This window comes from Poromitra crassiceps (assembly GCF_964638095.1).
Source record: "Poromitra crassiceps genome assembly, chromosome: 14".
NCBI lineage: Eukaryota > Metazoa > Chordata > Actinopteri > Beryciformes > Melamphaidae > Poromitra > Poromitra crassiceps.
In genome coordinates this window covers 11,373,583-11,401,082 of record NC_139633.1, presented here as the reverse complement: position 1 = coordinate 11,401,082, position 27,500 = coordinate 11,373,583, and the positions used below count along the sequence as shown (strand labels likewise).

The 27,500-nt window shown below is 43.6% G+C and overlaps 1 protein-coding gene across 1 annotated transcript in view; it reads left to right on the top strand.

The window, feature by feature from the left end:
* bcl11aa (BCL11 transcription factor A a) overlaps positions 1 to 27,500 on the top strand; it is a gene marked incomplete at its 5' end in the record, with an annotated part of 85,726 nt that overhangs the window by 6,129 nt on the left and 52,097 nt on the right. Inside the window, one exon of the mRNA XM_083650608.1 lies at positions 16,047 to 16,248. Coding sequence (XP_083506734.1) covers positions 16,047 to 16,248 — 202 coding nt within the window. The remainder of the gene's footprint in view (positions 1 to 16,046; positions 16,249 to 27,500) is intronic.

Genomic DNA, 27,500 nt, shown 5'->3' with positions numbered 1-27,500 from the left:
AGCTCCGCGAGTCACCGTGCGGACCTCGCGCTGGGGCAGATGCTTTTATACTCAGAAGTGATCAGCCAAGTGATCAACAAACATTGTACAATGGTAATAGTGAGAACAGCCCGTGAAAAGTCGCAATGAAACGCTATTATGTGCAATACTGAGTGCGCTTTCACTCTCAAACGACCGTATATCAGCACATGAATGAATCACCAAACTTGTTTTTACTGAATAGCCGTTTCAGTTCTCAGCCCTGATAGCCTACTCTGTGCTGCTTTTAATCTCTCTCAAACATGCTCTCAACACAACACATTTACTTGGTGAAATGACTAAAAAGGAACAGTTGCAAATCAAAGTTTAGCCTACCACATGGGTCAAGAAATGTGGTGAAAACACAGCTCAGTGTTCAGGGCTGTGGCTTGAAAGCGTCCATGTTTGGATAAAACAAGCTTAAGCCTGCCTGCAGAAATAACTAGGAGGTAATTAGCAAGAGAATACATTAATTAAATGAACATTTGGTGAGTGTTAGGCCATGTTCAGACTAGGAGGCCAAATCTGATTTGTGAACTTTAGTGACCTATTAAAATTAACTTTATCCAGATTGGTTTTATGAGTCTGGACCGGACGCTCCAAGTCTGATTTGTGTCACTTGTCTCAAACCACATATGGAGGTAGTTTCCAATCTGCTTTCGACTGATGTGACTTCAGTGCGGACGCGCAGATCCACCAAATCTGATTTGAACGTCACTCGCAACTCGTCATCAAATGCTTCTGCGCAGGAAAACCACGTCACCAACGTACGTATTTACTGACGCCCACGTTGTTACCAAAGCAACCCATGCAGATAGGCTGTTTAGGTCTGGACACACAGATCCGACTTGAGAATCAGATTTGTGGCAGTGCGGACACACTCCCAAATCAGATTTGGGAAACCAATCAAGACAATGATGATTAATGACTTTATCAGCAAATCAGATTTGCCTGTAATGTGAACATGGCCTTAGTGAGCTTTAAAAGCAATAATATTAGTATTTGTTTTAACATGGGTGTTATTTGGCTCTTGACCACCATGAAAGCCACAATATAAACTAGCCTACTCACAAAGATCAGATGCAGCTGGAGGAATTTGTAACGTTCAGATTTTTACTTCCTATTCATTTAATGAGGCCATGAAAATAGCCTGGAAACTGACATGTAACAGCTCAAGCAACAGATCCCACTACTGTGATTTCTAACTGTGTGGGTCCAACCTTTTAGAAAATAATTGTGCCAAATAGCATTTTGATTGATAGAAGACAACATCATTTAAACACAACTTAATTTGAGTGTAAAGCAAGGATAGAAATGCAGAATGATGGCATGCCCAGGATGCTTTATTATCTTAAAAGCAAGATCTGTTGTTGAATATGTTCACAGACATGTTAAAATGTCACTTTTCAGGCTATTTTCATGTTAAAACTATGTGCAATATTGCTTTAGAGTGAAGTTCAAAAGTGTCTGGCGAACACTCCGTCCAGAGAATGCTGGATGATGCCTGAACCTCCTCTCCACCTCCACACCTCTCCCACACTAAGAAGACGTTGAGCTTACCTCATGTTACATGATTTCTGGGTAATGAAGTCCTCAATATTCAAACAGTTACATCGCGCTGCCATTAGGGGACACCAGTGCTCAAGTACAAAGTAGGAGATCCCCTGTAAGTCAGAGATGTGGTTGAATTGTGTGTGTGTGTGTGTGTGTGTGTGTGTGTGTGTGTGTGTGTGTGCGTGTGTGTGCGTGTGTGTGTGTCCTCTCTGTTTGTCCTTGCACAGTAATGGTCTATGCGTTCATTGCGTTGTCCAGCTTTGAGTTACGGTGCGTCGTAGCATCTGTCACGGCACTATAAGGTTAGCCCGTGGCTCCTCCCTCCACCTCTCCTCCTGTATTCCTTCACTTCTCTCCCTCCATTCATCGTCCTTTCTCCAACCATTCCACCCTTTCCACCCCCCCCCTTCCTACCTCTCTTCCCTTGTAAGCTATTTACTCAGAAAAATAGCTGTTTTCTGTACCCTTAAAAGAACACCGTTTAGGGAGACTGTCCAGCTCTGCATTCTATTCAATCTTCCTCAGTTTGTAACCATGTTCAGAGATGCAGCAGTGTTGTATTCAAGTCACTATATCTCAAGTCCAAGTCCATTCTCAAGTCCGAGTCACCAAAGAAGAGTCTGAGTCGAGTCACCGTTACCGGAGTCCGATTCTGAGTCCTGAGTTACCGAATGTAAATCCGTATTTAGGTGGAACACACGTGACTGCCCTTTGCACGAATTTGAATAATGTCACGGTATTCATTTAGCTATCAATACATGTATCTTATGGCAAATGATGAGTGTCTATTACAAAAGAAATGACAAAAACACAAGTCTTTCTCAATTAACAAGTTAAGAGTCCGAATGCATGGATGCTCGAGTCCAAGTCCGAGGCATCAGTGTCTCAAGTCCAAGTCGAGTCACTAGTCCTGAAAATGAGTCCAGGACTCAGACTCCGCTACAACACTGTGGCTTACTATTTTATTTTTAAAGGTACATTCAGCGGTTTTTGTGTTTAAAATAAGTGTTAACACATTGAATGCCAGCCATGTTTTCATTCCTGTAGGTAAGTTGTGCCAGGGGTGTTTTTGACGATTCTGGCTCATTTTAGAAGAGCCGAGGATTCTTTTCTGTTAAGAATTCATGAACACCAATCATCTAAAAATAACTAATAGAATGTGTGCTTTCTCTGTCTAAAAGAGTTAGTTTGCAGAGTTAGTAGTTATGTAGATATTAGCCGTTGAGTACAGCATGGTTTCAGCGTCTGGAAATTTATTCAGAGATAAATGGCTTTTTGTGAAACAGTCACTTTAACCATTCATTTTTGGCATCAGTAAGACCGTCAGACATTCTAAACAATAGTTTTGAACAGTAATTTCCTCCATAACAACAGGAAACACCCCTCTCATTCAAACTCCTCCCTCCGTGCTCTTCTCCTCCTTCCTCCTGGCTTCAGCGGGCGTGTCAGAAGCGCGTTGTGCTGCCTGCCTGTCTGTCTGCGTGCCTGCCTGCCTGTCTGCCTGTCGGGCAAGACGAGTCTGAAACGGATTACTGTAAAATCGCGTCGCCATTTCCTTGAATGGCTTTCTCCCGCGGTGTGTGTGTGTGTGTGTGTGTGTGTGTGTGTGTGTGTGTGTGTGTGTGTGTGTGTGTGTGTGTGTGTGTGTGTGTGTGTGTGTGTTCGCGCGTTGCTGCGTTGCTGCGCGGCTCTGGGGGGAAGGGATCTCTGTCCGTTCTGTGTGTGTGTGTCCGGGGTTTTCCGCGGGAGGCGGCTGCTTTAGTGGCTTTTGGGTCCCGTGGTTGTGACTTCTCTCGGTCTCTGTCGCCACTTAGTGGTCGGTAAAATAGATTACACGCATGCTCTTGCTCCAAATAGTTATCTGGAAGATGTAAAAGGGGTTGATTGATGTCCCACCGTCAAAAAAACATGTAAGACGAGTTATTTCGGCTCTGGCACTCAAGCGCTGGATTATGTAAGACGAATTATTTCGGCTATGGCACTTAAGGTGTTAAATGGCTCTATATTCCTACAGCAATCACTGAAATAGCGTGTTTGGTCAGTGACTTGAAACCCCCAACCCCCCGCTGCCCTCTATCTCTTTCCTGTAGTCCTGCATGCAGGGTGGACATATCTCTGCAACCGTAAGTGGTAGAGACTCATGGCTGGCAGCATTGGATTCGGGGTGAAAAAATACATATAGTCCTTTACTGGCATCGCAATCCAACCTTCCGTTTCCCAGAAAATGTCACCTTTTCTCTGATTGGATAAAAATTGGTGCTAACCTCAAACTATCCTATCAGAGAAAAGCTGACATTTTCTGGGAAACGGAAGGTCAGATCGCGATGCATAGATAGTAGGGGTGGGGGAAAAAATCGATTCACCTAAGTATCGCGATTTTTAATGTCACGATTTTTTGGATCGATCTTTTATTCCAGAATCGATAATCGCAAAAAAAAAAAAAAAAAAAAAAAAAAAAAATTTTTTTGGGTGCTTGCAGTCAGGCCACTCACTGAACAGCAGGCCAGGCGCCGCCTACTGGTTTACTAGTGGTTTTATTACTTTATTAGTTAGTCTGAAGTAATAATTACACTTCAGGGTTAAAGTGGGTGCATCTCATTGTAAAATTGGACTTCAAACGGCCCAAATCTGGCTTCAAACGGCCCAAATTTCACGCGCGTTGGCCCATATCGGCCTGGCCTGCTTGGTATCTAATGCCCGGCCTGAATTATGATCCCAGTCCGCCCCTGTTTTTAACTATATCGCCCAGCCCTACTCATGATATATAATATACAGTCTCTAGTGTATGATTCAACTTTTCCCATGTTCTAATCTAGTGTAAAAAAGCAAACAAACTGAAAAAAGAAAAGAAAAAAATAAACAAAAATCTCAATAAATCGTAATATCGAATCGCAATAATCGTAGAATCGCAATACTTAAGAATCGCAATATAAATCGAATCGGCACCCAAGAATCGTGATAGTATCGAATCGGGAGATAAGTGAATCGCCACAGCCCTAATAGATAGAACTTTATGTATTTCTTCACCCCGAATCCAACACCGCCATCTGTGAGTCTCTGTGAGTTACAGTTGCAGAGATACATTTGTGGAGTCAGTGCAATTATATAATCGCAATTATATAATTGCAAAAGTCTGCAATAAAACAATTACCGTAAATTCCGGACTATAAGCCGCGGCTTTTTTCCCGTTTTTTGGCCTTTTTTGCCCCCTTCCAAAAAAAAAAAAAATCTCTCTTTTTTAGCACTCTTTCTAACTATAAATCCACTTCTGTTTTAATTTCCTCTCTTGCCCTCTTTTAACAACATAACATAACATAACATAACACAACACAGGTAAGCAGAAAGAAAAAGACGAAGCAATCACGCCATGAATGAGGAAATGACTCACCTGCTGGAGGCTGGAGATACACCGCTTGGGCTAAACTTTTACTCCGTGAAACACTATCGATTAAGTCCGACATCGCTCAGAGGTTTTGAGCAGCTTGAAAACAAGTTTGAAAACGTGCAGAAGTCCATCCACTCACTCACTAAAGAAACTAAGGCAACCGTGAACAGAGTTTATAATGCGGAAAAGCGCATCCGCGCACTGGAGGACAAAAACAACACAGTGAGTCCGAAAATGGATAAAATGCAAAATCGAAACCCTGCACACGCAGGTTGATGACTTAATCAGCAGGAGTAAAAGAAATAACATTCGCCTGATCAATGTAAAAGAGGGAGCTGAGATTGGTGACATGGACGCTTTCGTGGCAAAATCCTGTGTTACATCCTGGACCTGAAGGAAGGCGAGAAACCACCAGAGGTGGACAGGGCACACCGGGCGCCTCGGCCACGTCCAGACCCCGGCCTGCCACCGAGGGCCATCTTCATCTGCCTACTCCGCTGGCCCGACCGTCAACTCATCCTCCAGGCTGCGGGGAAGAAGCCCCTCACCTGGGAGGGTACGCGCTTTTTCGTCCGGCAGGACCTCTCCGCGTTGGTGCAACAGAAACGCGCAACATACAACAGCATCATCGAGTCAATGGATATCGCTTTGGCGTACTGTACCCAGCGAGACTCGTCATAACCATTGATGGACAGCGGCGGAACAAGAGCTCAAAGTGAAACTGCCGAATATCTTTTGAGTTGGACTGGTCAATAGTACTGTGAGTAACTAAAATAAAAAAATAAAAAACGGAATTCTCTCTTCTTTAGCACTCTTTCTAACTATAAATCCACTTCTGTTTTAATTTCCTCTCTTGCCCTCTTTTCACCACACCGCGGACACTGTGTGCACTGTAAAAAAAACAAAAAATACCACAATGTGTGATTTTGTCTGGGGATTAGTGACCTGACTTTTGTTTTGTTGAAATGTTAATAAATGGGAGCTTCCCCAAACAGCCATCTCTTTCCCGACAATCCCCTCTGTGCACGAAGCCTTACATATGGTAATTAAACATCAAAACACCCGCGGCTTATAGACCGGTGCGGCTTATAGAAGAAAAAAATAGTCACCTTTGAAGGTGCGGCTTATAGACCGGTGCGTCTTATAGTCCGGAATTTACGGTATATATTTTTTAAAACAGTACTGTACAATTTGTTTCATTTTTGTATCTTCATGCTAATTGAGTTTGTATCTTTGAGTTGAGAAATATACATTTCAAAATCATCACCTTGATAACCAAGCAAGTGTAGACTCATACAATTTATTTATTATATCCCAATATTGTCCACAATAATCACAATATTACTTTTTCACCAACTCGTGCAGCACTTAAATTTCAATTAAATTTCAAACCTCAATTTTTTTTATTTTTTTTGTTAGAATAAAAAATATGATTTTCAGACTCCATGCTGAAGTAAATGGCTTCTGAAACTGGATATTGCTGCAGTGCTTTTTCTTGCAATTAATTGACATTTTCACTGAGAAGGCTCAAGTTTGTCTGCAGGTTTCTCTCTGCACTGCAAAAAAAAGTCCCTCTTCTTAACAAGTCATTTCATCTCATTTTCAGTCTTAAGAATGTATTTTTCTTGTCACAAGGCAGAAGAATGACAGATCACTGCACTATAGTAGTATCACGGAAATCTTGACAAGTTGACGCGATACAATCCTGGAAATAAGCGAAACTGATCTCACCTCATTGGCAGATTTGACACCTCCTTGAGGAGAAATAAGATTTGACGACTCAATACTAAACAACCTCTTACTTTTCGCTGTGTGTCCCTCTTGCATGGAATCCAATTGAATTCACATTGTTCTGGACAAAGCGTAGGTTTCTCTGTGTGTGTGAAGTCAGGGTGCACAGCTCGTTAGCGCTGCATGGCTTAATTACGAGACACTTTATGCTAATGATGTTGCCTGCTGTGAATCGGCGGGCCATTTGTTTTAAACACATATACTGTAGATATGCATAAACACACACACGTGGAAGCACGCACACACACACACACACACACACACACACACACACACACACACACACACACACACACACACACACACACACACATACACATACACCCTTATTAGCATTTCACAAAAGGTTTATTTTGGTGTGTTTCGACAGGAAAGGCACTGAATGGCTTGATTAAAGAGGAGAGAGTGTGTTTGAGCAGAGGAGCGCTGGAGAGTGTGTGTGTGTGTGTGTGTGCGTGTGTGTAGTGTGCGCGTGTGTGTGTGTGTGTGCGTGTGCGCGGAGGAAAGTGAGTTTTTTCTTCTCACTTTGGTTTAACCTTGCGTCTTGTTACAGCACATGTGAATATGGATGTTTTTCGCCGTTTCCTTACATAATGAGTTCGCTCTCTGTCTCTCTCTCCCGTCCCATATATCCCTCTCTGATCTCCTCCGCCATCATTGTCTTCCTCTCTCTCTCTGTCTCTCTCTTCCCTTTGCTTCATCCCCCTCTCTTGTGCTTGTAATGATCTGTCATTTCCCATCCCCAAACATTCCCCGACGCTGTTATTTGATGTGCTAAAATGATTTGTTTCTTTCACTGGAGAGACACAATTTGATGGAGCGTTGTGTTCGACTAGGATTTGTTGATATACTAGTCCTACTTGATATATATCCTGCTGTTTACAGTATCTTCTGTTTATCTGAAAGACACACCGTGTGCGTCCTACTTTGACACGTTCTTTAGGGGTTCTTTCCTACTTGGAATTCTGACTTGAAGGGGCTGTTCCCTTCTTCCTACAGTAGAAGGAATATTTGACTTTCTTACTTCTCTGTATTGCAGCAAAATTGCCCACCACCTTCACTTCCTATTACGGCAGTGGCTCCAAATTCCAGGTCCTCAGGACCCTAAGTGCTGGTTTTCGCCATCAGATAAGAGACTGGTTTTGGGGGATAGGGTCTGTGTATTTTGCGGCCATCCGTTTTTCGTTTTGAAAAGAGGAAACGAAAAACGAGTTGTTTCCCGTTTTTTCTTTGATAATAAAAAAAAATGAAAACGCAAATGGAAGTAAACGCGACTCCACAACCCATGAATATTCGTATTCAACCAACTGTTTTAATTTTGGCTCTAGCTCTGTAAATATGGCACTTTATTAGGTAAAAAAAAAATGTAGTCGATGAAAGTAACCAAATTTCCACTATGAGGTCAGTTTATCAAAATATAACGCCTGATCTGAAAAAGCTGAAATCTGTCGGAGATCTGAGGAACCGTGGGTCCAGCTGGCCATCTCAGCTGCTATCAGCCAGACTCCGAGTACTAACACTACTACTAACACTACTAACACTATTAACACTGTCAGCTGGCCAACGTAATGACATCATACAGGAGAAATGATCTGATCAACTGAGCTGTGCAGCTCTGTGGTGATTAGCTAATGTCTCTGTAGCATTTTGATTATTTTTTAATTCCTTTTGGAGAAGAAATGTTGGTTTAACAGATTAAATGCAAAAATCCTCTGCCACAGTTTGAATTCTAAAGTGAAGTTTCATGTTTTTTACAGGGCAGAACGAGTGCTGGCTCTGGGACTATGTAACGTTACAGATATCACCACGTTTCAATAAATATAGTTTTCGAAATATTTGTAGGCTGCTGGCATGGTTTGTTTTTCTCTTCGGCATGCTAAAGTGTTAGCATGGAGCACTGGAGCCAGTGATCTACCGGTAGGCCTACGGTACACCTGGATGATTTTGGTGTTTATGTTTTGATCACTTAGGCTATGGAGAATCTGGTGTAGGCTATTCTATTAAAGTTGCTTTAATAATATAAGATCAGATCAGTATATTTTTGCGTGGAAACAACTGAATAAATTTGTGACTGTTCACTGTTGTGGTAAAAATACTATTTCTAACATAATAAAGACCAATAAACTATATTTAAAAAGTATAAAATGATTTATTTACAATAAACAACGTCTCAGGGCCCTGGTTCAGCCACCCCTCCCCTCTGGTGACCGGAAATCCTTTATATCACTCACATCCCTTTATAACCTATCACAGGAAGTCGTATGATAGAGAGCAGCTTACTGCAGATAGCGCCCTCTAGGTCTATGGAGAGGTATTACAACAACTTCTAAATTTCACCACACTGTCTCACTGGTAGGTGCCCATAATCATAGTTGCCCACTATCCTTCTATACTTCTATCCTTTTTTCTCTCCTTTTCGCTAATCCTCTCTTTTTCTTGTTTTCACTTTCTTTTCTGCCCCGCATTCGTTTCTCATCTGACTCTCTCCGTGCTCTCTCTCTCTCTCCGTGCTCTCTCTCTCTCTCTCTCTCTCTCTCCGTGCTCCGCTCAAGCCTTCATCGTAAATGAGAAGACCTGTTGACACAGATTCATGTTTCATTCTTCCTGAGGGATTAAAAAAAAAACATAGCTCAGTAAACAGCTGTGCTTCACTAGCTTCAGCTAGCTCAGTAAACAGCTGTGCTTCACTAGCTTCAGTTAGCTCAGTAAACAGCTGTGCTTCACGAGCTTCAGTTAGCTCAGTAAACAGCTGTGCTTCACGAGCTTCAGTTAGCTCAGTAAACAGCTGTGCTTCACTAGCTTCAGTTAGCTCAGTAAACAGCTGTGCTTCACTAGCTTCAGTTAGCTCAGTAAACAGCTGTGCTTCACTAGCTTCAGCTAGCTCAGTAAACAGCTGTGCTTCACTAGCTTCAGCTAGCTCAGTAAACAACTGTGCTTCACTAGCTTCAGTTAGCTCAGTAAACAGCTGTGCTTCACAAGCTTCAGTTAGCTCAGTAAACAGCTGTGCTTCACTAGCTTCCGTTAGCTCAGTAAACAGCTGTGCTTCACTAGCTTCAGTTAGCTCAGTAAACAGCTGTGCTTCACTAGCTTCAGTTAGCTCAGTAAACAGCTGTGCTTCACTAGCTTCAGTTAGCTCAGTAAACAGCTGTGCTTCACTAGCTTCAGTTAGCTCAGTAAACAGCTGTGCTTCACTAGCGTCAGTTAGCTCAGTAAACAGCTGTGCTTCACTAGCTTCAGTGAAGATAAAAAAATAGACGCGACATACATGAAAGAGATTTGAAAAGGTGGAGCAGGGTGGGAGGTAGAAAGAAAGAAAGAAAGATTTGCCAGGCGAAGATGGAACATCGTCCTCCCAGCAAACTATCGTATCTCTAATTGCCAAGTGATGTCCGAGCAGAGAAAATAACACAGAGGATTTGCTTTATGGTGGAAAAGGACATGCTGCCATTAAGCGTGGTCGAGGGAAAGGGATTTTGCGAGCTACTTGGCTTGATTGAACCAGGCTATAGGGTCCCGTCGAGAGGCACAATAACTACCCGTATTGAGAAGCGGTACACAAAACATAAAGACGGGCTTAAGGAGCAGCTACGTTCAGTCGACAAGGTGGCTATAACAACTGATTGTTGGACGGCTTTAACCACAGAGAGTTACATCACTGTAACATGCCACCAAATCAACGAAGAGTGGGAGTTGAAGTAAGTGAAAAAGACGAGACATGCTCGTGGGGGGGGGGGGGATTTGAGGGACAACATTCATGTTTTTTTTTTACAACGCTAATGATTAACCGGTTAATTGATCGTTAAGGTCCGCAACTAACAGTTAAGGAAAATGCATGCAATTCCCATCCCTAATGAGAATGGGACCAAAACTCTGCACTGAAACCCAGGGTAGGTAAGAACCACAATGTGGGATCTGATCATTCGATTCGGGGGGGAAATAAAAAAAATATATAAATACATAAAACTCAAGAGCTCAGGTGAAGGTCTTCCCATAGAGGACCAGTGTAGTATTGATCAGTTCTGCAATAAATAATCAATCAAACCGGCCCCATTTATCACTATCAGTGTGTGAGCGGAGCCAGGGCTGGGACACAGTCAGAGCCATGGATCAGGAAGTAAATCCTGCTGTGCTGCAGCAGCAGGTGACCCCTCCGTGACCTTTGGCTTCCAGGAAGTGTGAGTGAACGTGTGTGTGTGTGTGTGTGTGTGTGTGTGCATCCATGCTTCACTCTTGTTGTTGTTGTTGTTGTTGTTGTAGTATTTGTGTGCATTTACATTTTGTGTGTGCAGAAACTACAAGAAGAGAGAGAGAGAGAGAGAGAGAGAGAGCGTGTGTGTGTGTGTAGGCAAGTGTACTGTTCTATGTGTGTGCATTCATGCCTCACTGTTGTTGTTGTTGTTGTTGTGTTTGTTTGTGTACATTTACATAATCTCTGTGTGCAGAAACTACAAGAGGAGAGAGAGTGTGCGTGTGTGTGTGTGTGTGTGTGTGTGTGTGTGTGTATGTGTGTGTGTGTGTGTGTGTATGTGTGTGTTGTGTGTGTGTGTGTGTGTGTGTGTGTGTGTGTGTGTGTGTGTGTGTGTATGCGTGCGCTTGTGCGTGCGGCCAGGTGTTCACTCCTCCAAGGCGAGATTCTCCCGGGGAAGGTTTCCACTCTATACTCCGAAAGGATTTTCTTCTTCAGGGTTTGTTTGGTGGTGGTGGTGGTGATGTGGGGTGGGGGGGTGCAGTTTGTTCTTTAACACCCAGAGAAACAACGCTGAAGGATCGGACACGGAGCTCTCGATCCTTCCTTCTCTCCGTCCACCGCTGCTGCTGGGACTTGTAGTTTTTTTAATGGCCGGGCTGACGGGGGAGGAGGCTGCGTCGGCAACTCCCTGTCTGTAAGTGCTGTGCTGCAGCAGGCGCGACGGGGGGAAACGGGACGTCCCGTGTTGTTTCTGTGTCAAATGCATTTTTGGAGCGGACTGAATGATTGTTGATTGTATGCATGGAGAAATACAAGCTTCTGTCTGACTTATTCAATGCACTGTCTGAAGCGCCCGCTGCAGGGGAGCAGCTGTAACGTGTTGGGAGGCCATGTGAATGTGTCAATGGCGATTACCACATGATACCTACCTGTGTTAAAAAACAACAACAATGTGTATAAGCGGTGCTTTTGATATTAATAAGGTATATGATTCAGTAGCAGTGGTGGGAAAAGTCCTCACATCTTTTACTTCATTAAAAGCAGCATCATAATGGAAAAATACATCATGCATTTGACATTTTACTTCAGTAAAAGTATAGAAGTATTAGCAGTAACATACAGGAAATAATCAGGAAAACAGTAGAAACAGGACAAGTCCTCATTCTGTCAGTGTTAATTTATTGAAGTATTAACATGTCATAGGTTTGTTGTAGGTCTAACTGCTCCATATACTGTACTGTTGAGGAGTTTAAACTGTAACAAAGCAACAGATTTGATGAGCTTTTACCCTATGTTTTGCATGTAAAACCTTATTACCAAAGTAGTAACTCCAGCCGGCAGATGAACGTAGTGGGAAAATGATTCTTATTCAGTAGTTTATAGTTTTATGTTAGCCATGCACTTGAGATTTGACTTAATTCATGGGTTTTTATTATTTATTGCATATTCTGTTGGATCTACTGTATGCTGGGAATATGCTGTGGCTATATTCATACATTTTCATGACATTTCCCATTTCCCATCTTTTCAGTCCTCCTCCTCTCCTCTCCTCTCCTCTCCTCTCCTCTCCTCTCCTCTCCTCTCCTCTCCTCTCCTCTCCTCTCCTCTCCTCTCCTCTCCTCTCCTCTCCTCTCCTCTCTCCTCCTCTCCTCCTCTCTCCTCCTCTCCTCTCTCCTCCTCTCCTCTCCTCTCCTCTCCTTCACCTTTTTTTAACTTATCCACCATGCATTGTTTTTTTGCATCGGTTTCACACAGAAAACCTCTTATTTATTGCCAAATGCACTTCAGCATACCTGCATTTTGATCCACCTTATGTTATTCTATATGACTGCCAAATTATTTGTCCCTATAATATTCCCCTCTAAATCTGATCTGAAGTGACCTACCCGGTTCAATGAGGGTTCAAATCTGTAACCAAATCCAATCTCAGACTCTCAGTGCATCATCCTCTCTCTCTCCTCCTTTGGCCCCTCCCCTCCCCGCTCTCTATTTGCGCTCTCCTCATTCTCCACAGTGTGAAATCCAATTAATCAACATGCCGTAACACTTTAGTTAAAACCAATACTCTCTCGCCCACTCTCTCTCTCTCTCTCCGATCGATCCGGAGAGTTTCTTATGTCGGCGAAGCAACATGAAACAACAGCAGAAACAGCAACAGTCGATGGCACAAAACCCCACCGATGGAGCACAGAGAAAACGACTGATATCGACGGCGCTCAATTCCAAAATAATTCAACCTTTCTCTCCATTTCTCTCCACTTCTCCTCCCTTTCATGCCCTGCCTCCTTCCCGTCGCTTATTGTCAGTCACGCGCACACGTAGACCTCAAAGGGGGCTTGAGCCCCTGCCGTTTTGGCCCTCTGTAGAGAAGTGCCCTTCTTTCCGAGCCGCCCCTGAACGCCCCGTAATCTTTGCTCAACGCGCTGGTTCCCTGAAAAAGAAGGATACAAACATCACTCACATCATAGCGTTGGGATTTTGCTTCAAATGCTATAGAGCTGAACAGTCAGTCACGTGACATCTCTTGCCCCGGAAGTGAGTTTCCCATTCATTTTCTCCATAGACATTTCGAAAGATCCTTATATAACGAGTTTTAAGGCTGGAACCAAGCCAACTCGTGACCTACTGAATCGTGAGTGACCATAAAACATTTCACTTGGAGGAAAAAAAAATAAAGGCGAGCTAATTATTTTTTTGTCAGATTGTAAGGAAGTCATTAGGAAAATGAACCTTCTTCAACAAAGCATGGTGTTCTTTTTGTACATTATGGTCCCATTTAGAGTCAAATAGATGATAAAGCAGGCTACTGCATGCTTTCGGGCATGATTGCCAGGTCACCTGTCCAGTGGCCGTGCAGTTCGCTGATCACAGGACCTATAGAGACAGTCCGCATGTCTGGGAACGCCCATACAGGCTCTAGGAACGCCCACAATAGACGCTGGGTTAGCCTGGGGGCGGGGTCAGGGTGGGGTAAATTCCCCCGTTCTATCCATTCAGCAAAGTTAGAATTTAGCTGATAGCCCAGCCCAGGCAGACACGATCGGGGATTTAACCACCGCAGTGAAGGCACATCTGAGCAGACGTCTTGTGTTCTGCTCTAGAACCCCCAAACATGTAGTTTAGAGCCGCAGCACCGTCTTTTGGTGAGTCAGCCCATGAGATATATCGGTGGTTTTACCCCACTCGCGCGCCAGCCCTTTAAAATTTGTGGGCGTTCCCAGACATGCGGACTGTCTCTATAGTACGCGGCTCTGTGGGAAACCGCTGGTCTCGCACTAGCTGCTTCGGGCTCCAAATGACCAAGATGGCGACAGTCAAAATGCCAAACTGGAGGCTTCAAAACAATGAGTCTACAAACCTAATGGATGATGACGTGGCTCCAGATATTGATATAGTGTATGGGTTGGCCTTTATGATAACTGAGCTATAGCAACAGATGACCAGCTGATATAATAGATAGGTGTACGTGGTAAAGTGGCCGGTACGTATAATCTCTTTCCTTTGCTGCATCCTGCTATTTGCTCAATTCCCCCACACAAAGGCCATTCAAGTTTCATCATTTCATTCACTTCACCAGTGTTTTTGTGTGTGATCATCAGCCGTGTAGTAGGGGTGTCAAAAATAATCAATTATAAGATGCATCGCGATGCGGACGTGCACGATTCTGCATCGATTAACAAATATCAAAAATCGATTATTTAAAAAAAAGAAAAGAAAAAAAAAATGTTTTTTTTATCAAATAAAATGGAATGTAAGTACATGCAGTTGTTTATTTTAATTATGGATCATAATACAATGCAATTCCAAATGCACTTTTATTTTAAAAGTAGCCACACAGTGAGAAAAAAGAAAGTGAGAAAAAATAAATCATGTATTGCGGAAAAAGTGATGCATCGATTTAAGATGCATCGCGATGCATCGTTTAATCGAATCGAATCGAATCGTTGACAGATGAATCGTAATCGAATCGTGAGGCCAGTGAAGATTCACAGCCCTACCGTGTAGTAACAGTGTCTTTGTGTGTGATACATCAGCTGTGTAGTAACAGTGTTTTTGTGTGTGATACATCAGCTGTGTAGTAACAGTGTTTTTGTGTGTGATACATCAGCTGTGTAGTAACAGTGTCTTTGTGTGTGATACATCAGCTGTGTAGTAACAGTGTCTTTGTGTGTGATACATCAGCTGTGTAGTAACAGTGTTTTTGTGTGTGATACATCAGCTGTGTAGTAACAGTGTCTTTGTGTGTGATACATCAGCTGTGTAGTAACAGTGTTTTTGTGTGTGATACATCAGCTGTGTAGTAACAGTGTCTTTGTGTGTGATACATCAGCTGTGTAGTAACAGTGTTTTTGTGTGTGATACATCAGCTGTGTAGTAACAGTGTCTTTGTGTGTGATACATCAGCTGTGTAGTAACAGTGTCTTTGTGTGTGATACATCAGCTGTGTAGTAACAGTGTTTTTGTGTGTGATACATCAGCTGTGTAGTAACAGTGTTTTTGTGTGTGATACATCAGCTGTGTAGTAACAGTGTTTTTGTGTGTGATACATCAGCTGTGTAGTAACAGTGTCTTTGTGTGTGATACATCAGCTGTGTAGTAACAGTGTCTTTGTGTGTGATCATCAGCTGTGTAGTAACAGTGTTTTTGTGTGTGATACATCAGCTGTGTAGTAGCAGTGTTTTTGTGTGTGATCATCAGCTGTGTAGTAGCAGTGTTTTTGTGTGTGATACATCAGCTGTGTAGTAACAGTGTTTTTGTGTGTGATACATCAGCTGTGTAGTAACAGTGTCTTTGTGTGTGATACATCAGCTGTGTAGTAACAGTGTCTTTGTGTGTGATACATCAGCTGTGTAGTAACAGTGTCTTTGTGTGTGATACATCAGCTGTGTAGTAACAGTGTTTTTGTGTGTGATACATCAGCTGTGTAGTAACAGTGTTTTTGTGTGTGATACATCAGCTGTGTAGTAACAGTGTTTTTGTGTGTGATACATCAGCTGTGTAGTAACAGTGTCTTTGTGTGTGATACATCAGCTGTGTAGTAACAGTGTTTTTGTGTGTGATACATCAGCTGTGTAGTAAACAGAGTGTCTTTGTGCTCTCCTCCTCCAGAGGCATCCAGCAGCAGCTGTCCAGCTACAGGGAGACGGTGGTGAGGCAGGCCACGGCGGCGGCGGGCCTCCGGGACGACGCTCCGACCTGCGGCATCTGCCACAAGACCAAGTTCGCCGACGGCTGCGGGAACCTGTGCTCCTACTGCCAGACCAAGTTCTGTGCCCGCTGCGGGGGGCGAGTCTCACTGAGGTCCAACACGGTAAGAGAGAGAGAGAGAGGGAGGGAGGGAGAGAGAGGGAGGGAGGGAGGGAGGGAGGGAGGGAGGGAGGGAGGGAGGGAGAGGAGCTGCAATGACTCAAAAAACCCTCTGATTTGTTGAAATAAGAAAAGAACAACAACAACAACAACAACTGTCTCAATTCGTACAGTGTATTCACCTTATTCTTTGCCCATACAAGGACGCTTCTGCATGACGTCATTTTGTAATCGTCTTTCCGGTTTTAGACACGGAAGTAGATTACGCCTACCGTAGTCATTTTTAGACTTGCCAAAAAGCTGTTTTCAAGCACACACAAAAAACAGTTTTAATATTTTTCGGGTGAGAACGTAACATATGACCAGTTTATCAGAATAACGCCTATTTGGAAATATTTAACGAGCAGCGAGGACTGGGAGCGCTGGCTGTGCTGACACCGGTCGGACTAGCTATCTGTCAAACCCTACTGTAGGCTACTGGCAGTGAGAAAACACTGTCGATGTGCTTTTGTAACTAACGTTAAATGCCGAGCGAGTACAGCCATCGGCTCCTCGCAGCAGTAACGCTATCAACATGTAACTGAAGTTGGCCGCAGTGTAGCTTAATTCTGAATGTTGCCAAACTTCATTCATTATTATAGTGACGTTTTGTTTTGAAATTGACCGCCAACTAGCGCTGAACCGGAAGAACAAATACAATTGTGTGTAACGCGGAAGAGAGAAAAAGTGGGCATGGTGAATAAGGTGAATACTTGGCTTTAGTTTTATGTCTAGACTTTGGAACAGCCAGAAGCAGGCCCCGCCTGGGGGGTCTAAAGCCCCCTTCACATGATAAGCGTTGTGCACTTTTCTCAACGCGAGGTACAGCGGAGCACAAATCTGCAGGACAAGAGGCGGAGCAGCGACAGCGCGAGCACCGGCCATCTTCTTTTCCTCCCCTGATTAGTTGCGCTCACGAAAGGTCAGCGACAAGCAGGTCAGCGTTGAGATATGTTGAACTCTGGGCGCAGCGCAAAAGTGTCCAAATCGAGCTGCGCGCGTCGCCAAGGGTAGTGCTGCCGCCTAGTAGAGCAGCAACGCTGCCCCCCATAGGAAAACAACGGGACAGCCGGGCGCAGAGCTGTTTTACCACGGATCATGTAAGGCTGCACACTGGGTCGTACGCGGTCAACATCTGTTCTGTAGCTTGGAGACAAACCTAAACGTCCTTTACTGTAAAAGTGCTCAGTAAAAATCTTCAAATTCATGCTAAAACCCAACAGGGAGTCAGTGCAGAGACGCATGTGATGTCATCTGTTAGTCATTACAATAACATGTGTGTGTTTGTTGTGTGTGTGTCCTTGGTTTGTGAGTGCATGCGACATGTCAATGATGTATGAGTGACTGTGTGTGTGTGTGTGTGTGTGTGTGTGAGGGAGAGAGAGACCCAGGTATGAGCTGGTAAAAGGTTAATTGGGCATTAAGCTGAGCTGTGGACAGGTGGGGGGTCTCCCTCTCTGCCTCGGTCTCCCAGGGGTCCGGAGCTGCCCTATACACGCACAACAGGGTTGGTGTGTGGGGGCGAGTCCCCCTCCCAAATTGACCTTTCCTAAGTCCCGCCCCTTTTCGCTCGGTGCTCCAATAACAGGTGAGCGAGCTTGGTACCCGGCAGAACCTCGGTCAACTTCCCCCTTTCCTTTTTGTTTTGTTTTGTTGTTGTTGCAGAAAATCAGTTATTTCCAGGACGTAAATGCACACATTACACGTGCCCCTATTTCCTCTGTTCCAGGCCCATGCTCGGCGCGTAATATCTTTGTTGTGGATCGATTTCAAAATTTCCTTTTCAGGGTGAGTTCTAAAGCATAAATGAAGCTGAAGGCTTGTGAAAAACCCTGAATTCTGCTTTAAGATGTGACATACAGTGTAACGTCTCCGTGAAGACTGTGATACCAGTGTAACATGTAACTTACCTTTTTAATGTTACCTTTGAACAGACGTATCCTGTGGTGAGCAGGAAAGGGGAAAGTTGAGCGAGGATATGCCAGTAGAGCGAAAAGGGGCGGGGCTTAGGAAAGGTCAACTGGTGATGTCCGTGTCCCCTCTCCCACCCGTCCCTTGCCCAGAGCCGTATAATAGAAGAGTTCCGACATCTCCATTCACTCCAATGGACCAGTTTTTTTTCCAGGAAGTAGAAAGTGGAACTCTTGAGTAAAAAAAAGCAGCACTGTCGAGTTGCAGCAAAATAGACAGTGTTGTACTTTGAAAGGGTTTTTCATCCCTTGAAATGAATCAAATTGTACATTATCGGCTTTATTTTAGCATGCAAAAGTAGCGCGAGACCCATTCCTGGCTGTTCATTGGCTAATGAGTCTCGCATTTTGGTCCTCCGCTGACGCCACTCTCTTACTAGAGGACACTACCCTTGCCTAGTCATGTCCTTTCTAGTAATAAAATTGTATTTGACAATAAGGATCTAGTATTCCTATAATATTCCTACAGTATTCCTATTCCTAATCTATATATAAATTTGGCAATGTGGGCAGTGTTCTCTGAACTCTGTATAGGATTATTGCCATGCCTTCATGTATCTCCCTTGCTTACTTTCTTCCCTCTTTCCTTTCATCACGTGCATGGCTCACGGCACTGCAGGAGGACAAAGTGGTAAGTGCTCTGTTTCTTTTCTGAACTACATTTCCCACATAACCTTTCCAGACAAGCAAACTCTATAGAGAGGCAAAGGGGAACGTCACTTCCTGCTTCAGCACTGTACCAGAGATTTTCATCCGCCATTTATTTTCCCATAGACATTTCGTAAAATGCTTGTAAAATAGGTGTACTTCGTCAAACCAAACGGTTCAGCTAACGCTATAATCGGGAGAGACCATAGAACATTTCACTTGGACCAAAACTTAAAAAAACAACATCGAAAAAATATTTTCTACTCGCATTTTTTTAAACGTTTTGGTCACAGTGAAATGTTATGTGATCTCTCCTATTTCTAAATATATCTGTACCGTTTGGTTTGAACCAGTAAAACTATTTGTATACGCATTTTACGAAATGTGTATGGGAAAATAAATGGCGGATGAAAATCTCTGGTACAGTGCTGAAGCAGGAAGTAGGCGGTTACTTTGCCTCTCTATGGCATCAGACAGTATCTATCTATCTGTCTGTCTGTCTGTCTGTCTGTCTGTCTGTCTGTCTGTCTATCTATCTATCTATCTATCTATCTATCTATCTATCTATCTATTATCTATCTTTCATTAGTAGAAGCAGTATTCATGGTTGAAAATGTCACACAAAGCGTGTCAGTAGAAGGTTGTTGGTAAGAATCACACATGAGAGAATGTTAGTCGATGAAATAAATGAGAAATGCTCTCTACCAACTAGGCTACTGTTGAGCTGCCTTTGAGCAAGGCAATTCCACTACAAGAATGTGGTAGTGGGCAGATTCCCGATGTGAATACGTGTATGTGAGGCAGATTGTAGTTCTAGGCTGTGGCCACACGTTGTGTCTGTCTCTGGTCATTTCTCTGTTCATTTCACATCATTTCCAATGAGAGCTGTCCGATGATGATGGGCATCTCCTTCAGATTTCCATCCGTTGACGGGGTTGGGGGGGATGCATGTGTTTGATTGCACGGGTTGACTTTTCTATAACAGTATGTGCTTTGCAGCATTTATTTCTCTATCAAAGTAATGTTATTATTTAATGTCATATTTGTTTGTAGCGTCTGTAACTTTGTGCTGCTTTTCTTGGCCAGGTCCCCAAAAAACTTAAATATGTTATTTCAGTTATACTTTAGCAACGTTGCTCTTCTAGAACATTTGCATATATCCATCCATACACTACCAGTCAAAAGGTTTGACACTCCATATTCTTCATTTTTTACCATTTAGAATCATATTTAAAGGATGGCTTTACCGGTAATCACCCCACTTTGTATCATTAATAATCTTGGTAATATAAGCACATGGGCTGTTTACCTTCTCTCTCTGTTTTCCTCACCGAGATCTCCCATTTCCTCCTCTGGCAAAGCGCTCCGTTCGGACGCGTTTTACGTCACAACGCGACAGAACGGAGCTGCGGAAGTTCTGCTGGAGAGGCAGAATCTGCTCCGAGGGCGGCTGTTATTGTTTATTGTTATTTTTTAAGTTTGGGCACATCCATGCATTGAGAGCCTTAACGAGCCTTAATGTCTTGCAGCTGGTGGGGGCAGAGTTTCTGCAAACAGGAGCAGGAGCATTTTTCTCCGTGAGGTGAATTTGTTTTTGGTGAAAGTAATGCAAAAGTAGTGTAACGAGTTACTCTACACAGACAGTAATATTGTAAAGTAACTCATTACTTTCAAATGAAAGTAACTAGTAATGTGTAGTATATTACATTTTGAAAGTAACTTGCCCAACACTGACAAGGATTAAGTAGAATCATCCAATACGCCGCTCCCAACGGACAGGCCTTTAACAGCTTCCTCTGCTTGTGTAGTTAGGTCAGGTTTAGAACCTTACTTGGCCTTGGCTGCCTTCCCTCAGGGCAGCTGCCAAACCGCCACTTTGAGGATACTTGGCTGAGCTGGAACGCCGCAGTTGTCCAAGAGTGCTTTGGTGTGCTGTACATAGCCGTCTCACTCCTCTTTGGTGTGCTGTACGTAGCTGTCTCACTCCTCTTTGGTGTGCTGTACATAGCCGTCTCACTCCTCTTTGGTGTGCTGTACATACTGTAGAGGTCTCACTCCCTTGCTTAAAGCGCCGTACAACAATCACTGGCTCTAAAGAGGCAACTTTTGGCAGAACGCACGGCCTTATGTAGCGCTGTATGGCCGGACAGCAGAGCCGGGTTGAATTACTGTTTGACATGGATTAATTTAATTACTCTGGGATTGATTAATGCTGTCTCGCGCAGTGGTCCAAAAGCGCAAAGTTACTCTGGCCATTTTTCCACTCCAGTCAAACTAAACACTCCAAGTTAAAGTGGTTGCTGTTATAATTCACCTGCACCTGCATGGTATGCGGTCGATGATATGTCTTAAGTAGAGTATGTACTTGGAGGACCCTTGTTTGTGTGCTGTGATTGGGTAATTACGTTCTAGCTAACCCTGATTGGTTGTTTGATTCAGACCACCTCTGTTTTTAAACGAGCACAAATAACTTGAAGCCCACGGCACAGTGGTGTGGCCATTCAGCCTTATGGCACTTTAGGCAATGTTTTGAGGGTGCCTCAACAACGCGGCAAATCGTTTTTTGTACCCACCCTACGAATCCTGACTCTCTATGACCATCCTATCGCTAGCTACGGCCCCTCTTCCCTAGCCACGCCCCCTCCCACCACCCACATACCCCTAGCCACTCCCCCTACCCACCCCTTGAACCCCCGACTCTCTAGGGCCTACTAGTGTCCTCTAGTAAGAGAGTGGCGTCAGCGGAGGACCAAAATGCGAGACTCATTAGCCAATGAACAGCCAGGAATGGGTCTCGCGCTACTTTTGTATGCTAAAATAAAGCCGATAATGTACAATTTGATTCATTTCAAGGGATGAAAAACCCTTTCAAAGTACAACACTGTCTATTTTGTTGCAACTCGACAGTGCTGCTTTTTTTACTCAAGAGTTCCACTTTCTACTTCCTGGAAAAAAACTGGTCCATTGGAGTGAATGGAGATGTCGGAACTCTTCTATTATACGGCTCTGGGGCCTACCTACCCCTAGGTACGCCCCCTATTCCTTAGCCCCGCCTCTTTCACTTAGGCTGTGTATGAAACGCAAGGAATCGACCTATAGGTACGGTAGCATTTGTAGGTTTACTTTTTAAGTTTTAGGCTGTCTGAAATAGGTAGTATACATTAGGTACCTATTTTGGGCAAATTTCCGAGGAAGCATGCAATAGTCCCTTGGTGGGGTAGGATATCCCATAATACCTTGCGACCCTGCTAACCGACGGAGAGTGAAACTAGCCCCAAACTTCATTTAATGGCGGTGCTCAAAAGCCTCTTGCTAGAGAACAAAGTGACACAACGTTCGCTAAAAATAACAAACATCAATCACTGTCAAATAGTCAAGCACAGATAGTAGTTTGTAGTAGTCATTTTTGACCGATAGTAGGAAGCATCCTAACTGACTGGAATCGGGACACTGCTACCTAGTAGCCTAGCCTGGGGGAATCGGACGAATCTGTGCGAGCTCATGTTTTGCTCTGGCAGATGCATTTGTGAATCATTCTGGTGATGTCAGGCCATTAGCTAGACAAGCCGAGCTAAATCTCGAATTATCCGTGAGTGAGTGAGTATCCCGACTTTGCCATCTTCTGACCCCGGCCTGGCCTGCTGCCAGCGCCGTGGGAAAAACTCAATGAAAAGAGGCGAGCGGGCGCTCACAGACACGTTTGTTTAATGTAACCCTTCAATGAAATATTGATAGTGATATGCAATAGTCAAAATTAGTTATTTCAACCAAAATTTTAATTAAATAATACTTCAGCTTTGCTGGTTCTCAAACCAGGGTCTGGGGGCCAACGCGGGTCCTTGAGGAGGTTCTACTAGGGGCTCCCTATAGAAAGGAAGTTTGATTTCACTATTATTTAACTCCCTAGAAGCACAATAAGAGAATGGATGACTGTTTAATAGACTTGAACGAGTTTCCTGTTTCTTGTTTGTTTATTTCGTCTCCATCTTTGGTGTTAAACACTCAATGCTGAAAGATCACTTGTCAATCAAACAGTGTGTCTTTCTCCTTAGATTTACTTATGGACAAAGCGAAGATCTAACCCACATCACTTTTTGTGCAGCAGATTATTTTCCCCCAGGAAAGAGCTACCTTCAGGAGCTGAATCTATAATAAGAATGCAAGAAGTGCTTTGTCTGTGAGCGAGTAAACAGAAATTGTGTTCGGCCACAGCTATGCCATTTTACGTGCGATCGCGCTGAATCTTTCAGGAAGTGTAAAGAGGACCCCCTGCGGGTGACCTAACAGGGCCGGATTTTTGAATGAGGTAATTAGGGCTGATTAAATGGGCAAAAATGGCTAGTAATTAGTGACCAAAATGAGTCAATGCACGTTCAGCACCATGGAGAGCTCCACGTGTTGGCTAATAATGGAGCTCACCTGAGTGGACGAGCACAGCTGAGCGGAGTACATTTCTATGAAAATCTCTGAGAATTTTACCTAAATGTATCACGCAGCTTATTGTCTTGTTTTTCAAATAACTCACTGCCGTACAGCACAGCGTAGCGTTTTTGTTTGTCACTTCTTTTTGACATACAAAATTCATATATGATTCATGTTGCAATGTATGCAGGAGCAACACACAGTATATTATGTGTTGCATGCAGCCTGCTGTCTTAATGATATTCACTGCTCATTATCTGATGGCCGAGCTCTAGTGGAGAAATGAGTGTGTTGTTGTTGTATTGAAGCCAAGTGTTTCTCGCAGAAAAGGCTGTTTTTGAAGTCTTGATTCCCCCTCTCATGGGAGAGCAGGGAAGAGTGGTGTCTCTCTGACACACACACACACACGCACGCACGCATGCACGCGCGGGCGCACGCATGCACACACGCACACACGCACTCGCACCTCTCTTCTTTAATTGTAATGTCCAGGGTTATATTTCAGCGGGGAGTCCGTGCTTTTATGTGGCTATAACTCAGACGGCTCAGCTTTGGTAGATAGCTGTTTTTAGACCCATTCTGACCGGCTGCCCGGTCCACCGGTGCCTTCAGCCCACTGATGCTGCTAACCATACAGTATCATGTTTGAATAGGAATACAGTCCATACAGGACAGAATCAAATAATAAGAGAATAAAATGTCATCAGAAGCTGTCACAGTGAATGTAGAAGATGCATGTACTGTACTGTATTGTACTGTACTGTACTGTACTGTACTGTACTGTACTGTACTGTACTGTACTTTTTGGGGGGTCTTTTCGTCCATCCTTTGTCTCACAGCAATGCCATAATTTCATTTGACTGTAAAATCAACTCTCGCCAAATTCACTCGTTCAAACTTGAAACTAGTTCTTCTTGCTGTGCTTAGTTTTTGGAAATGATATATATTTTTTGGGGGGGAAAATGCAAAGCTGTTTTTCTTGAGCATTCAAGCACATTGTGTACACAGTGCAGTAGAGTTTTTCAATTACTGATATTTTAAAATTGAAGGTTTATGATAGCCCATATTTTCAGCTGATATTCAAAATCGTTGAATCTGACCATTAACATGACTAACAAAACAAAAAAAGCAAAATATATATTTTTTTCACCCCACTATTGATTTTGTTAAGATCATTTTTGGGGCATTTTATTTACTTATTATTTATTTTAGATAGGACAGTTGTAGGCAGACAGGAAAGGTGGGGGAGAGAGAGAGGGGATGGCATGCGGCAAAGGACCTAGGGCCGGATTCGAACACGTGTCGGCCGCGCGAAGGACCGAGCCTCCGTCGTACGCGTGCTACCAGGTGAGCCACCAGGAGGCACTATTGAAAAAGGATTATTTTTATTTATTTATTTGCACATAATTAAAAAGGACAGAAACTAAGAAAGGAAGGCAACAAAAGCCATGTGCCGGTAGAGAAAGTAAACCCTACATGATGGGCTTATTCTGGCTCTCTACCACAATATAGGGGCGGCTTTAGCTCAGGAGGTAGAGCGGGTTGGCCAATGACGCTGCTGTCGTTGTGTCCTTGGGCAAGACACTTAACCCTCCTTGCCTCGTATGATTGGTATGATTGGTATGAATGTAGACATGAATGGTATGATTGGTATGATTGGTATGAATGTAGACATGAATGATGGTGGTTCGGAGGGGCCGTTGAGCGCCAATGTGTGGCTGCCACGCTTCTGAACCACCGGTACGAATGGTGTGAACGAATAATGATTCTGTGTAAGCGCTTTGAGCCTTGGAAAGGCGCCATATAAATCCAATCATTATTATTATTATTATTAATATTCAAAATAATCCTTACAAAGCATACAATGTTAACACAACCAAGAGGAAAGAAACAAACAAACAATAAGAAAAGGAACAGTAACAGTATATAATAAAAATACAATTAGACAAGTAGACATGGGCCATTGAAGCTCTCCATTGAGAGCCATAATAATGAGATTCTTTAAGGTGGCAGTTCTCAATGCAATACTGTTGGGGCAAAAAAAAAAAAAAAAAACTCTTCCACACCAGCCTTGTGATTGGGAAGGAACCTCCAACATAGCAGCTGTGGACGACACTGATTGGCCGATATCTGAATTTGATTCAAAAGTTGTAACATCCTGCATGGGTTCGAATCTGACCCTGGGCCTTTGTTGCATCCCCCCCTCTCTCTCTCTCTCTCTCTCTCTCTCTCTCTTCTCTCTCTTGTCCTGTCAAACAAAGACAAAAACACCAGAACAACCCGATGTTGTTCCCGATGCGTCTGCAAACAGATTGGTGGGTGTAACCCTACAGTGTCGAGTGTGTCTTTGTGTCGCGCTGGAACGCAGTAGAGAAGCCCGAGCAATGTGTCATCCGCTGTTAACGCCACAACGCCTCATGATTACTATTGATCGCCAGTCTCGCTAGCTGCGTCCGTCTCCGCGTCCGCCTCCCATTGACTGGTCTTAAGGGGGCCATCTCTCTCCCAGTTGTTGCTGCACACACACACACACACACACACACACACACACACACACACACACACACACACACACACACACACACACGCAGGGTATGTATGTACTCACACCCGCCGAAATACACACACGCATACTATAAAACAGGCATATTTTCACTTTACGGCGTTTGCGTGCACATTCAGGCGCACTCTGTTGTCGTGCACGCTCAAACACGCACTCACACTCGCGTGCGCACACACATACACACCCTCGCAGAATATGAACTACAGTCCATATAGAGGCGTGCTATTTTATTCTCATTTCATGATGTTTATATGCGTGTGTGACAGGGGAGGTATATCTGAGGCTTGGAACAGGGGTATTGTAGGTTCAAAAGTAGCGCTAGAAACCCAACTTAAGTACGATGAGAGGCTCGTCAACTAGATTTTTGAAAACATGGGGACTATTTTTTAGGGTGGTGAAGGGTTTGCAGTTTCCTGAGATCCCAAAGGACTGATTTCTGTTTCTCTGTGATGTGTTGGGCCTGATGATGTCTGTCTGCTGTGCTGTCTTCTCTTCTTTTCTCTTGTGTGGGTGGGCTGTGTAGATTATGGATATTTGATCATGTACTTGTGCACTGTGTTTCTGATGGGTGATCGGATCGGACTATGTCAATTATTGTTTTACTTTTGTTTTGTTTTTGTTTTTGTTAATAAGAAAAAGGAAGTATCTCAGGGTGAGAATATTACTTGTGTACTGTTGCTGTTAGGGAGGGTATGGTATAGGTATTTGTTTTTCCTCCTCTTTTCCAGTGAACCTGTTTTCCTACGACCGTATACACATATCTTTACTTTTGTTTTTTGTTTTTCTTGTCTTTCCAGTCCTATAACAGGCAGTGAAATTTAAATACTGATGTGCTGTATCATTTATGCCCTGAAAACTTCAATAAACAGAAATGTGAAAAAAAAAAGAAACCCAACTTAAAAATGCACAGTGTCCTCGTGGCGTACCAGAAAGGCTTAGTCCTTCGCGCGGCCGACACAGGTTCGAATCTGACCTGGGTTCGAATCCGACCCGTGGTGGTCCTTTGCAGCATGTCACCCCCTCCCTCTCTCTCTCTCTCTCTCTCCCCACCTTTTGGACATGATTTTCTTTTCAATTTTTTGGCATAAATTGTCAAATGTATGACCTAAAATGGCAAAAATGCATTTTTGATTTTAGTGTGACGAAACCACGGACATTTTAGTTGGTATATACGGTAGTTTGAGTTGCAACAAAGTAGGGCTTATTCAGAGAAAATGGCTTACTAGGAGATAATTGAGCACCAGTTTAGTCGAGTGGTGAGAGAGGGCATCCTGTAAGCAGATGGTGTTCAGTTCAGCCAGCAGCCACTTCCTGTGTCTCCTGAAGCCCAACCTGCTCACTCATTGTAAGCCACTCTGGATTAGAGCGCTGCTCAAACACAAAGGTAAATGCGTGTTAAAATTCACTCAGATTACCAACTCTGGACTATTGTGTGGTGGAGAACAGCTTATCTAAAGAGCCAAAACTAGATTATTTGGTTATTTGGTCTATTATTTATTATTGCTGTCCCATCCAGACCAGATTTCAGTGTTTCTAATAAAGCCACAGGTGATCTGAGAGAGAGGATGCAGTTTCTTCCACCACACACACACACACACACACACACACTAGGGA